The 15,090-nt window shown below is 41.3% G+C and overlaps 1 protein-coding gene across 2 annotated transcripts in view; it reads left to right on the top strand.

Moving 5' to 3' along the window:
- Positions 1 to 15,090, top strand: part of LOC306965466 (cGMP-dependent protein kinase 1-like) — a 189,361-nt gene that overhangs the window by 137,075 nt on the left and 37,196 nt on the right. For both annotated transcript variants that reach the window (XM_079559918.1, XM_079559917.1), the window contains exons 5-6: positions 5,181 to 5,244; positions 7,261 to 7,338. In XM_079559918.1, coding sequence (XP_079416044.1) covers positions 5,181 to 5,244; positions 7,261 to 7,338 — 142 coding nt within the window. The remainder of the gene's footprint in view (positions 1 to 5,180; positions 5,245 to 7,260; positions 7,339 to 15,090) is intronic.

Raw genomic sequence — 15,090 nt, 5'->3', positions numbered from 1 at the left:
GAGAGCTGGTCGGCCCCATTAGGCCCTTTTAGGCTCCCTGAAGGTGTGAAAATGACCTTTGAAAAATATGTGGAGTTTCTGACTGACCACTGTCTTCTATGCTACAAAAAGAAGAGCCGTGCTTTCCCTAACAAAATCCTCTTCATGCATGACAACGCACCATGTCATACTGTAAAGAATACCTCTGCATCACTGGCTACTATGGGCATAAAAGGAGAGAAACTCATGATGTGGACCCCCTCCTCCCCTGACCTCAGCCCTATTGAGAACCTTTGGAGCCTCAACAAAAAAAACGTCTATGAGGGTGGCAGGCAGTTTTCATCCAAACGGCAGCTCTGGGAGGCTATTCTGACATCCTGCAGAAAATCCAAGCAGAAATCCAAGCAGAAACTCTACAAAAACTCACAAGTTTAATGGATTTAAGAATTTTGAAGCTGCTATCACACAAGGGCTCCTATGGTGAAATATAACTTGACCTGTTAATATTTTTTTGATTGAAATAGCTTTTGATTTCAGTAAATATGACCTCCTAATGCTACAAATTCAACACATGACCATTTTCAGTTAATTACAAGCTTTAAACTGTACTGAAACAATGAGTTGCATAATAATTTGGAACAGTAGATTTTGAGGGTTTTACTATATTTATTTTTGAAAAAAATACTGTTATCACTAGGAAATTTGTTCCACCACATTTAAATTATCCTCTACCAGCTAAAGACTTGAAAATTATGCTGACTCTCATTTGAGTTGACAATTTAGAAAATCTTAGAAAAATGTCATTTGCATAATAATTTGGAACGCAGTGTATGTCTTAACCTTAACATATTTGTCATTTGGAAGAAAAGTCAAAGCACAGCTCAAACAGCCGAGTATCTGTTTGGCCATTCACACTCCGGCCATGAAAACTTCCTGTGTGAGCTTGAAGCGGAATGACCCCTGTGCGCGGGAAAACATGTTGAAAGCCTGTCTGGAAATAGACAACATGTTCCTTCTAAATGGCGCAATGAAATGTACGGTACAGTACATGTTGCCAATAACCACATAGAGAGGAAAATACTGGTTTATTATGAAAGCGCTGCAGCAGGGAAGAGGAGAGTGGACGTAGTAGTCGCAGTAATAATTCAAGAAAAAAGGAATTGTCTTATGTTTTACGCCTCTTTATAATACGTCTTGTAGTTTCATATTTACTGCTACATTTCTTCCTCTTACAAATCGCGGACAATTCCTCACTGTAAATCTCCCACCACACTGAGCCCCTATAGATCAAATTCACCAGAGGTCGGCTGCTGCGTTCACACCAAATGAAATTCAGGTCAAAATGTCGACAAAACAATCCATTATATTTCCAACCTCAACCCGAGCGGCCACACTGAAATTGCGCTCATTTCATTCAAGCACACTCCTGATGCAGATGATACAATTTCCAATTTTTATTATTTTTTGTTCCCCTCCATTCTTGTATGACTGCTTGAAAGATAAAACAAGCTAAAAATAGACCTCTCGAAAGTCTCTCTGGTCTGTGCCTGGGTGAATGCCCTTTCGCGGCTGTTGCATAACCCTCCAGCAGATATGTAAATATTTATTAGATCTACATGTTGAGTTTATATTGCGCTGGTGTGATTTATAAATGTTTAATCCTCAAAGCAAGGGTACAGTCAACTTCTTTCTTTTTCTTCACAATGTCACTATAAAAGTAAAGGAAGAATGAAAAGAAAGACAATGTTATATCCTCATCACAAAACTTACCACAGTCCACTCACACTCCCTGACCAAACCAAAAAGAAAAAAAGCCTGCTCTCTCACCCTTTCACCCAGCGCTATTCTATCCAATAACATTTATCAGTTGATGTCATCATTTAGTTTTAGACTCCAGACACTTTCACCAAACTTGTTATGACCCTGTCCATGACCAAACTGTCTTCCCTGCGCAGGTTAGCAACCCTGAAGCATCCGAAGATAGTTTGAAAAGACCACGAAAAAAGGCTTATGATTGGACACAATACTTTCCTCCAAAAACACTCAAAAAGTTGTTACTTTGGGTCTGAATTGCCATCATGGACGAGCTTGATGTAAAAGGTGCAGTTACACATATGACCTGAGGTGGTAGTAGTGAGTGAAAACGGTTAACTTGCATCTATCCCCTTTCATCATACATATATGGAGTTGTGTTTTTGATTTGAAGTTTGAAGTTTTTGAGTGCTCTACATCCTGGCACAAGACCTAGGATGTCACTTCTGACTGTTTTAGTGCTCAAAATGCCTCCACAACAAAGCATGTCCACGGCTAATAGTTGGAGACTCATAGAGTATTTCTAGCTTTATCGAAGAAGAAGAAGAAGAAGAAGAAGAAGAAGAAGAAGAAGAAGAAGAAGAAGAAGAAGAAATCATTCATCCTGGCCTATTGTACATGTTTTTAGTATACGCAGACACAGGGAGAACATGCAAACTCCACACAGATGGGAATCGAACCCAGCGCTACCGTGCTACCTAGTAGCTTCAGCCCCACCGCGTCATTGGTATTTCATTTTTTATAATTGTGTATGTTGCTTGGATTGACCCCTGCTGGCATCAAGGGGAAATACCTATGATGAAAACAAAATACAAGCCACCGATTTCCGCCAATGGCATGCTAACAAATCAATGGTGCCCAGATAAACGCTTTATGAGAGCGGGACTGCTCAGAATGGGATTAGAGATGATTTATGGGCTTAGAAAAATGTGGAGGACACTTCAAGGTTCTGTCTAATACACGGCAAAATTCAGGAAATACAGATTAGAGTAGAAGAAGAAACAACCAGAGAAAACCGGATTATTCAAAACTGTATAAAGGAAGCAAAAAAACAACAACAAAACTCTCCAGGTATGTTTTTTGACAAGGGAACGACGTCATTACAAGAGTGTAGCATTTTGGAGCGCTTTTTTCATTCTCGCTGTCATCAGTGACAACTTGACTTGCCATATACCCCCCTACGACAATAATGCTCCAAGTAAGGCTTAACACAATGGTCTTAAGTCCCACACTGGCCTTGTAAAACTAATTACGCCCCGAGAACACAATAGCTGCTGGATTGGAACATTATCACAAAGGGCACGTCTCGCGCATGTCAAAAAAAAAAACCCCAAAAAACGGTCACCGCTTTTGATCCGGAGCATTTTTATGGGGCTTAGCGGTGAAGTAAAGTGGTCACTGGTCAAGGGTACAATTTGACGAGATGGCGCGATTACAGAAATAAGGCGTAGAAAATGAGTAGAAGCGCGAAGGGGAGGGGAGAGAGAGAAAGATGATACAATTTGATAAGGGCTTTGTTCGCCAGCGCCGCTCGTGCTCTTGGCAGCTTGATAAACATTGGGCTAGTTTTTATTTAGTAGGCTTGATAAGAGTGTTAATTCAACCCGGGCGCCAAACGGAACAAACACCACAGGCGGCTCATCTGATAGCCGTATGGGAGAGCGCAGCGCGGGCCCCTCCATTTGGATCAAGTAGTAGCGCTTGATACAGGCTAGGGTTTAATATTGCTCTGAGTACAAGATTGAGGCATTGATTTGGGTTAGTGTTTTTTTTTTTTTGTGTGTTATTCATGTCTGTGTACTCGGGTATAAGCCGCCATGTTTGTCCTGATACACAGAAGAGACCGTGCATTTATTTTTTTGGGGGAATGGTTTATCCGCCTGTTGTTAAACCTTGCGATACCTATTGAGGGGAAATCTGTTTCGGGTTTTGTCTCTCAGGAGGAGCAACAACTAAGTGATCCGTGCATTGTTTCAGAGACGGCAGCAAAGCTTGCATTCTTTTGTGGATTTGGTTACGCACGTTAACTTACAAAACTAGGGACATTTTTTTTAAAAGCTTGCATAAAATTTACGCAACATTACGTTTAAGTCTGATATATATGTTAATAGTAGTTAATAGTAGTCACACACAAACACATATTTAGATTTCTCTATAGATTTGCACTTGAAAAGCCAAATATACAACTTGAATTATACTTTTAAAGCTGCACTATGCAACGTTTTATGTGAGAAAAAAAGTTCATATTTGTGGATGTTTGACCTTGTAGTGACCCAGCGGCTGTATGTGTGGTCAGCATGGTGTCTTTACTTTCCATCACAGTGGACTCTACAACGCTCCAGGATAAATTGTTTGGAAGGTATTCACTGCTGACGGGACCCTCTCACCAGAAAAACAAACAAAACAATTGATCCTGGAGAGTTGTATAGACCACTGTAATGGAAAGTAAAGGCGCCATGCTGACCACTCATAGCCATTGGGTCACTAGAAGGTAAAATAAACATATAAAATTCTGCATAAAAAGTAGCATAATGCACCTTTAAGCATATAATTTTTGTTTAATTATATTTCGTCTTATTATATTTCCCATTAACCTTCTTTTGTGTGTTCTTTAATTGTTTTTGGTGGCCTTTCTTCCTCTCTGTTAATGCTACATGTTATGTTTATTGTTGTAAATCCTCTATATACATATAGTTTATCCATCAATCATGCCCATCAGAACAAACTATGGGGATTACCATAATAAAAAAAAAGTATACCATAACCTACCTTAAAGCCGCATTATGTAACTTTTTATGCAAAAAAAGTTGATATTTGTGCGTATTTGACCTTGTAGTGACCCAGCAGCTGCATGAGTGGTCAGCATGGCACCTTTACTTTTCATTATGGTGGTCTCTGCAACGCTCCAGGATCAATTGTTTTGTAGGTTTTCTGGTGAGAGGCTCCGTCAGCAGTGAAAACCTTCCAAACAATTGATTCTGGAGCGTCCTAGAGACCACTGTGATGGAAAGCAAAGGCGCCATGCTGACCACTCATACAGCCGCTGGGTCACTACAAGGTCAAATACAGACAAATATCAACGTTTTGTCACATAAAAAGTTGCATAGTGCAGCTTTAAACTCATAGAGAACACATTTTGCTGTCAATCTTCCTCCATTATTTTTCTTCAAATGATCATCGATGCGTTAAGCTTATATTGATTTATCCCTATGGGAGTGCTGAGCTCCTGATCTCCTATCTATTATTGATCTGCCTTGTGCATAGACATACATTATGATGTCCCAATGCTTTCTCCAGTGTCTTCTAGGCCGCTACGGTATAAATCATACATGAGAAAAATGCGCAGCTAACAGTGTGTTATTTCCTTTTTTCTTTTCTTTTTCCCGCAGTGTGCCTACCTTCCACGATCTGCAAGAAGACATCCTGTGCAAAATGGTGGACATCCTTGAGGAGGTGAGTGCCGGGTTTTTGAATACAGCTGCTGTACAACGCGCCTTTAATGCAGTCTTTTTATGGCCGCAAATAGAATGAGCAAGCGAGCGAGATGGCAAAGAGAGAAAAAATAGAGTACAAGCGGGGTGTAAAAGTCACCACAAGAAATGCCGCTATGCCCTATGATGACCCTGGATGAACTGCAGAGAGCTACAGCTCAGGTGGGGGAAACTATCCACAGAACAACTATTAGTCGAATACTGCACAAATCTGGCAAGAACAAGACATTTAACCCTAACCCTAACCCATAAGAAGTCTCAGAAGTCTCACAGTTTGGCAGAAGCCTCCATCTCTTTCCATTCCTGGATGGTGTATTTAACTGTACTTTCAGAGATGTTCAAAGCTTTGTAAATCTTTTTATAACCTAACCCAGCTTTATACTTCTCAATAACTGTATCCTGCACAGCACTGTAGATGGATGGATGGATGGATGGATGGATGGATGGATGGATAGATGGATAGATAGATAGATAGATAGATGGATAGATAGATAGATAGATAGATAGATAGATAGATAGATAGATAGATAGATAGATAGATAGATAGATAGATAGATAGATAGATAGATAGATAGATAGATAGATAGATAGATAGATAGATAGATAGATAGATAGATAGATAGATAGATAGATAGATAGATTGTTCAGACCGTGTCAATAAAGAAACATCACGACCAGTGGCTTAAAGAGTGACGCACCACCAACGTCAATCATGTGCAGTTGACTCAGACCGACTTTAAAAGTACAATATCCTCACTTCCCGGCTCAGGCGCAGTGATAATAGATACTGACCTGGCAAATGTCAAAGCAACCTTCTGTGGAACAAGCCTCGCGAATATAGAGAGCCAGCCTTGCTCTTGAAGCAAGCGGAAATACAGTCGTGTGTTTTGTATCTTAAGCAGAATTTTTAGATGCACATGTCAGATAAATACACATGTTGGGTATTGTGTTACTGGCAACAACACATTTAAAATCATAAAGAAAATCATAACATGGAATGATAATCCATCTAATCTGTTTACCTGAAAACAAGACACTCGCCTGACAAGAGTGATCACTCACTCCATGTTTCCTTTTGAAAGCAGAAGCATTTGGAAACCCTCCCACAGCAAATCATTCTCAAAGTCAGATCTTAGAAAGGATCAATCACAGCTTTTTTTGTGTAGCGTGCCCTTCAAATGAGAAACATTTCCTCTGAAATGACTATCCATCAGAACCAACTTGAGAATGTCTTACATCTGATTAACTGCATTTAGTGTTTCTCAGTCTTCTTAGTCCCTTTTTTTTGGTTGGTCAATCAAAAAAACTCTTTGTATAGAAGACGAAAAGGCCGTTGGCGAGCCAGGCTAGTCGTGAACAACTATTGTGTCAGCCTTTCGCACACCACAACAAAAATTCATTTCTACTTTTTCTGAAGAGATATTGAAAAATGTTTGAGTCTCTTTTTAAAGAAAATATATATTTGTCCCTGAAATGCATATATAATATTCAAAGTTAGAAAAAAATACCCACCTGCTGCTTTTCACTGTCTGTTGTGAATAAGACTCTTTCCACATTGCATAACGTCACCTTCAATAACAGTCAATAGAAGTCACATCAGGCCCATACTATGTGCAGTGTGAGAACCGTGTCGTATAGGCGCCCAAGCCCCAAATAGGATTATACAAAACATTATTCAACAGAAGTACAGTAGCGCTTTCAGATTGAATGTGTGAAATGAATTTATTCAACAGGTTCCTCGGATTACTCACATCCAAGGTCCCTTTGGCAAAGACAAAAATGAAGATGTATTTATTTCAAAGATATATAGACTATAGAAAAGTGTACATAATGCAATGCAGACCGATTTAATAGGTACATTTTTTCTTCACATTTGCGGCACTAAAATGTTTGTAGCGGAAATGTGTAATTGACTGAAGCAAGCGCGAGGGTTGTGCACGAATAACCTTTTCCGTGCTCTTTTCTTTGTCGTAAACAGACGACTTATGAAGAGGGGGAGTACATCATCCGGCAAGGCGCCAGAGGAGACACCTTCTTCATCTTCACCAAAGGAAAGGTGAGACTGCCACCGAGATAAACCAGAATGAAAGACCATATCTACACAGGCCTGCTGAGAACTATCCAATATCTTTCCCTCAGACCGGCTCAGAACATGTAGTTCTTTGTATCGATAAGCACACGGCAAAAATTGGATGCCAACGACCATACATGAAATATACAGGCAAGGTGGGTGAAGTGTCTTGCCTAAGGACACAATCGCTTGCACTGACGTCAATGGAAATCAAACCCGGCAACCTATGACTCAGTCTACCTGTTAACCCGCATCAGTCATCGCTCTGTTGTTAATGCTGATGACTTTAAAATACTTCAGCGCGCAGTAACAGTACTCATCAGTGTATGAACGTTGGATGGAAATACGGAAGTGGACTCTCAAAGTTATAAAGAGTAAGGTTTAGCACAGCTGCATTTCCAGACACTCTCTGGACATTTATGTGACAGCTGTTAGCATGTTAGTAATCACGGAACATACACGCTTCATTTGTGAATGTGCTATTTTTTCGCTGGTATCACATTATTTCAAGATAATTTCATGTTTGTACAAGACTAGGGATGCACCGATCCGATACTGGTAAAAATACGATATCGGGTATCGGCTACAAATATCCAATACTGAACCGATACCAGTTTTGGCTCTCACCGCTTTAAAAACACAACTTTCACCAACTAAATCTAAGTGAATATGGGTGTGCTGTGTGTCATTTTGAAGATAATAACCTGGAGAATCCAAACGCTGAGTTTTAACCTCGGCAAACATAGTTTTGATCGCCACGCAAAATGCTGCGGCGAACTACAGCAAAAGCTAGCTGGAGCATGCTAATGCTAACGGCAAATCATCAAGGTTGGGTCAGAAACTAAGATAGAAATAGCAAAAGTGGCCTGATAAAATAAAATCAGCCACTGCTGGAGTGGCCAAGTCCAATTCAATCCAGCTTTATTTATAATGCACTTCATATCAATATGAAAAGCCTGTCTCAAGGATGGTGTCAAAAATCCAGTGCTGTTTTCCATTAGCTTAGTAATAGATATAATTGATAATTGATCATAATGAGAAAAGATAAGACTTCATTGATCTCACACTGGAGATAAAAGGACCATTCACTTTTTCACTCAGAGAAAGCCACTTTTAAGAAAGTCGTTTAAGTCGGTTAAAATCCGATATTGGCAGATATCTGATAAATGCCCGGTATAGGGGGTTAGGGTTATCAGTATCAGAAGCAAAAAAGCTGGATCGGTGCATCTCTAAGATACTGATCACATTACTTTATGATATGAAATTATCACGTTTTTACATGAAACCAATTTATCATGAAATACGGATCACGACATGTCATGATCCCAAATCATCATATACAGTATATTGGGGTTTAATGGGAGCTGTATATCCTGGTTTGGCTTTTTTTTTTTTTTTTTTTGCGTCCAAGCAGAGGTGGGAGACAGAGTTGCATCTGCATGGCCTGATCCTCAGTCAAACCGTAAACTTTGGTAGATCTTAGTCTCATGGTCAGAAATAAACTCCCAACAAATTTGGCTTGAACATTATCTTGAAATAACGTGATACCAGGGAAAAAACAACACACGCCTGAAATGATCCCTTTTCACATCGGTAAGTAATCCATTTTTTACGAGCACTAACGGGATTTGCAACCAGTGGAACCAAGCGTAAACGCGGCCTTAGTGAGCAAACGTCTTCACCGACTGCCACTGCGTCTTGTTAAACGTAAAGAATGCGGCACAAACTTTGGAGGAAAGCAAAGAAGTGACTCGACGTTCAGAAAACTGTTGATGCAAGCGTGACATTTTCAAAGGTTGCAAAAGTTTTGCAATTTGCAATGAAAGTGGAAGATCAAATCTGTGTGTGTATGAAAAGGCAAATTGTTTCCGCAAGTGTACTTCAACATCGCAGCCATACATTACCATAAAAAAAACATAGTAATAGATTTAATGCCTTTTGTTTTCAAGAAAATACTTTCATAGTGTTTCTTTGCTGGGTCACGGTCATCTTTACCATTAAATAAATGAGGTGTCCTGTTTCCATGTAATTACAAAGTTACTGCACTTTTGGGGAGTGTGTAATTTCCATCCTATTATCATCCCTGCTGTAAAGTGCGACCAAACAATCATGTCGCTTCTAAAGGAGACGGCTTGTTTAGGCTGATGTCTTGTCATCAGTATTCTGGGCGAGGCACAGGGGAATCAAGCATCTTTCATGTCACCTGCCATTGTGACAAGGACACACACACACACAGTTTTCTCTGTCCTTGTATCGTCGTGTACCGTGTTTCCAGGTCATGATGCCTGCATGTCTTCAGCGAGAGCCCTCCTGTGTTCCAGTCAATTCACCGTGATCGCCATTTGCATTTCGAAAGTATATCGGGGGTAAAAAAAAAACTGGTGCGAGGAGCTCAAGCGCTGCGAGCATTTTAACGAGACAAAGCGGAGAACGGCGAACACAATAAACAGCCGAGGAGCAGCGCAACGATAAAACACTGTGTCAGAAAATAAGCAGTAAAAAGGAAAAAGAAAAACAGTAAGGTCAATGTTTGAGGTGTTTTCAAAGAGTGTTGTTTGAAGGTATGAAGCTTTTACATGCCGAGGTCGAGCTGTTCTTTTTCAAACATGGTGGTAAAGTAGCCAGGGTCAAAATTAGGTTGTTGAAGAGCGGGTATTATGCCTTACTGTATAGTGCGGTCATGGCGACGCGTAAACAAGCAGCCACCTCCCTCTCTATTGGTACAGCGCCGTCTTTTGTAGTTTCTGTGTTTCACATTGTTTTACTGGATACTTTTGTACATCTTTGCTGTGTTTTTGTGAGGTCCATTGGATTTCCAGTCCATACTAGCCATGAAGGCTACTTCTAAGCAACTCTTGCCCCCAGAGGCCTTAAGCGCAACTACAGGTGTCGTAGCAAGTTGTGACTTTTTAACGTATTAATTGCCCGTGAGAGTAAATACTACGCTGACCAAGAGCCCCCCCCCAGCCCACCTCCCCCCCACACACACACCTGCGGCACCGTGGAGGCGCATCAGGGAACAAAATAAGAGACAGATGAGGAGAAGATGATGAAATACTGTTGTGGAGCAGAGGGAGCTGCGGAGGAGGAAGAAGAAGGAGAAGGTGGAGGAGCTGACTAGTGCAGGACACCACGCTCTGAAACAGGAACAAACCCAGGAGGCGCTGCACTGTTTCCCCTCCCTCCAAAAACATGCTTTTGCAGGTGTATTGATATAAAACAGATAAAAAGACACGCAGAAATCGACTTTTTTTTAAACTGTCTGGATTTTGTTACATCATTGACGCACACAAAACTGTTGGCCCGTACGCTTTATTAGAAAGGAAAGCGCAGGGTGAAAGGGGTTGAAGAGTGGGGAGGCTGTGCCATGTCCCGCACATTTTTAAAAGCCCATAATCCATCACCGAATTCATTAAGTGTGTAGCCACAGTGACAGCGTGAGTGTCGTGAGCTGAAAGTGAACGCTTGTTTTCATTGTTTTAAAACCCGTCATTCCCCCTTACTGTCTGCAGAGGGCGCACCCGGTCTCACGCTAACGTTTTTAAGTTTCAATATGGCCACCTGATACTTTGCATATTAATAATCGATCATCATTGTTCTAGTTTGTTTTCCAAAAAAGATTCCTCCAAGCAATTAGCTCTCTCGTGGGCTCAATGGGATTAATATTCTTTGTTTTGCAGCTCAGTTTTCAAGACTCACAATTAAAATGTCAAGAACAATTGGTCAATGATTGCTTGCACCGCTGAGAAGTCAAATCTAATGTATTTTAGGTCTGGGTTGATTTTTTTTTTTTAAACAATGTGAGTGCCAAACGGTTGGGGGAGTAATTTCTTTGCCGACTTGTTTTGTTTATATCTAATTTCAGAGTAATTCTTCCCACTGAGAGACGACCAGAATATGATCTCCCAAACTAATATCCTAAGAGCCCACGGAGACGAGAATTTCTAGTTTGTCGTGGATATTACATTGCCAAAAAAAAATGCATCTTTTTGGCTAATTTGTCATTTGGATTCAGTTCCGATTGATCTTGCAACCTTATTTTCCATTCTTGCTCTCGAATTTCAAACCATGATGCGCCGACCTGGCTTTTTCCGACGCTCTTGTGTACACCCACCACCGTAATGGACGTGAAAAGCGCTGGGAAAATGGGTTCAAACGTATCCAGGTGCAGTGTTTTTCACTCCATTACTGCTGATCGTGGGGTTGCTGCCAATATGAAATGCTTAGTGCAACCTGGGAATGAGTGGAACACATGTGAAAGGGCCCGATTCAACATCATCTCAGAGGTACAGTAATGTGTATTCAAACTGACTGCACTGGAACTCACAAGGCCAATTGCGTTCGGATGTTGTGAAATATCTGGACAAAGTCAGTATCAAAGTCAGAAGGAGAGAATTAAGAGTTTGTCAGATTAATTCTTGGCACAGAATGTCAGCCAGTGTGACTTTGAGTTTATTGAGATGCTGAAAGAAAAATGGCTTTATTGCCCCCATCGGAATATTTGTCCTGTGCATTTTACCCATCCATCAAAGTCTCTGTGGGCACATGTCAGGAGTGTACTGTCGAGCCTCTGTTCACTTTTGAGCCTCTAACGTGTTAGAGTACCAACTTGCTGGAGAATTTGCCGATGCAGGAAAGACACTGGGAGATGTCTGGAAAACAGCGCAAAGAAACATTTGAAAATCAAACCAAAGACCTTCTAGCTTCATTAGAAACCATTCCAAGCCAATCCTCACTCATGTTTGAGCACTGCCTCATAGTCTGTGTATTAAGGAACTTAAAAATTGACGACAGACGTAAGTTTCCCCCAAGGGAGACTTGCACCCACAAATATCCATCTGACCTTTGGAGCTTTGGCACAGCTGTTTTCACGCGCCGGGGCTTTGTGCGCATTTCACCGACAGCGCACTTTGTTCTCGAGGACATTCCCCTGTTCTGGCACCAGACAGCAAACAACAGAGCGGAGCTTTCTTTAACCATGTCACTGACACCACCTGACGTCCGCACAATAAGCACCGGTGGACGGAGCACCTGCGCCCCCTGATATGCTGGACATACAGGGAGGACTGGGCTTGCTGGTGTCAGAGCTGGGAGAAGATTTTGATTTTGATTTTGACAGGGGGGGGCTGAGAGGCAAGATTGCCCACTAAAAACGCTATTTCTGTGCTTATTTCCATTTGATTTATTGGTGCCTGTAGTGCGTAAACGATCCACAAGGGGGGGTGATGTAGCGCCCTCAGCACCCTGGGTTCCCACGGCCTTGGCTCGTGTAGAAAACATGGAAGAAATGTTGAAAAGGTACTCTGGAAAAGTCATCAAATCAGGAGTTCCATTGCTGATACCTCCTATGGACAATACATTTAAACTCTTTTGCACCCCTCTAGCGAAGCCATGCTCACTCAGTCCATTGACTCTACGGTTTACGGATCAAACAGAGCAATTCATCCATCCCCGTGGAGTGATGAGGATGAGCGCCTGTCTGCTCGGTGCCCTTCACACACAATACACAATATAGTGCAGATGGCGCTAAAATAGATGAATGCAATTACAAAGAGATAATAAATATGGGTGCAATATACAGTAGATGTGTGGGGTACATCAAAGACATATATATCAGACACTTACAATGAGGTGCAGCCAGTAGTTTAGTGCAGCAGTTCTCAACCTGGGGTTCGGGTCCCAGCTCCGACAGCGTTCTGGATGTCACTCCCCGCTCTTCGCCCCCTTTCACTCTGAAGTGTCCTGTAAAATAAAGGGTAAATAAAAAAAAACGGGTAAAGAACTTCATGCAAATTGTGACCGGTTGTGAAGGTAAAAAAAAAAAAAAAAAAAAAGGGAAAGTAGTGGTTCACCCCATCTAAATAAAGCGATAAGGTGACAGATAAAGGCAATGAGAAATCGCACATCTCTGGTCTGCATCTTAAAAAATGTAATTGCCTGGAAAAAGGCCATTACAAGAAGGTGACTTAGAAGTGACCCGCCAACGTCAGAGCATTGGTAAGAGATTGTGGTTCAAATACTGTACACAAGAAGAACTCTTTTTTGAAGGACATGTATTTAATACATTGTTCAGCTTCAGATACAGAGAGGTTTCATGTATTTTATCACTACAAGTCTCTGAATATAGCAACACAATACCAACCACTGGCAGACAGCCAAGGACTTAGTGTTTCCAAGGCAAATTGAATTGCTATTCAGAATACATCTTTGACAACTTCTTATTTCTAAATATTTTGCATCTCGTCCGAAGTTACAGTTGCTCAGGTATTTTTTACTTAAATACCTACAGTCTAGTGCAGTGGTTCTCCTCTGGTTTAGCTTCAGGACACACCTTCAATGTCAAGATTTAAATGATAAATATTAGGGCGTTTCGTTTCATTTTTCCGTTTAAAACTGCACATGATCACTCTCACAACTCGGGAAAATAACTCAGGAACTGTTGCCTTTGGAGTTACATAGTAATTGTGAGAGATTTACTAAAACTAAACTTCTGCTAGTTTGCCTATCGTACACTGCACAATTGTTGCCATCTGAGATGAAAGATCATTCGTTGTGGGGAAAATCTCAAGTCGCAGCTCAGAAATACAGGTCACAAGTCTCACAGTGAGACAGGGATTAAATATAGAACTGTCGTATGACCAAAGATGAGCTGCCAGAGACATCAAGCAGTGTCTGATATTTTGGAATCTTGAACACGGGGTCCTCTCGCTGCAGCTATAGGGTCTCTGTCGAGCGTGTCACAAGCAGACTACAACACTGAAGCACTCCACCTAAGTCGAAAGCAACTCTGTCCTAAAAGTTACAAACGAGTTTTTCTTTGCTTACAAAAGCATGTGAACACAAATCAGGCTTGGGAAAACTCTCGGTGCATTGATGCTTTGGCCAACTATACAAAAACCAACAACAACCAGAACAATCAAACAACAGTGACTTCTTGGGAAAAGCTGACTTCACTAAAAAATGATTTGTCAACCCACCAACCACTTGTCTCACGGACAATCAGAGACGACTCAAGAGATCTGCAATCTTCTCCAATGATCACTTGCTCTGGAACACTTGCACCGAGCGTGCCAAGCCATCGGAGAGACACACTTCCATCACTCAAACGTCAGAGGGCTAATGAAGTGGGCACTACTGCCTGGCTGCCTCCGCACTCAGGGGTAAGACACCTGTTCAGTGGAGGATAGGCGGAGATGCACTGTTCGTCACGCCATATGCTTTCCCAATGTCTCTGGGAGCTTTTGGAAATTGGTCCTTTATTAAGACGTACATAGCAATCTGTTGAGGTGATGGACTGGTTCTACCGGGAGGCCTTACCCACTGGTATTTTTTATCATCGAGATAAAAGATTGAGAGATCAAGAGGGTGGCTGATTCAAACCTCATCTGAATATAGCAGTGCCTACTCCAGTCACAGAACGACAGGGTGGGCTTCTGCCATGAGCGTAACAAGCTTTTTATTGAGCCGAGGAAAGAGACAATGATACCAAAAGATACCGCAGCATTTGAAAGAAAGAAAGACAGACAGAAAAACAAAGAAAGAATGAAAAACAAAGGCAGAAAAGGAGAGATAGAGAAAGAGATAAATAGAGAAAGAGAGACAGAAAGAGAGAGAGAAAGAAAGAGAGAAAGAAAGAGAGCAAGAAAAAAAGAGAGAGAGAAATAGAGAGAGAGAGAGAGAGAGAGCAAGAAATACAGAGAGAGAGAAAGAGCTGTGTATGGCTTTAGAACCATAGTT

This window comes from Gobius niger (assembly GCF_951799975.1).
Source record: "Gobius niger genome assembly, chromosome: 7".
In the NCBI taxonomy this organism is placed as follows: domain Eukaryota; kingdom Metazoa; phylum Chordata; class Actinopteri; order Gobiiformes; family Gobiidae; genus Gobius; species Gobius niger.
Note: the sequence above shows the minus strand (reverse complement) of the source record. Positions and strands in the feature narration are given on the sequence as shown.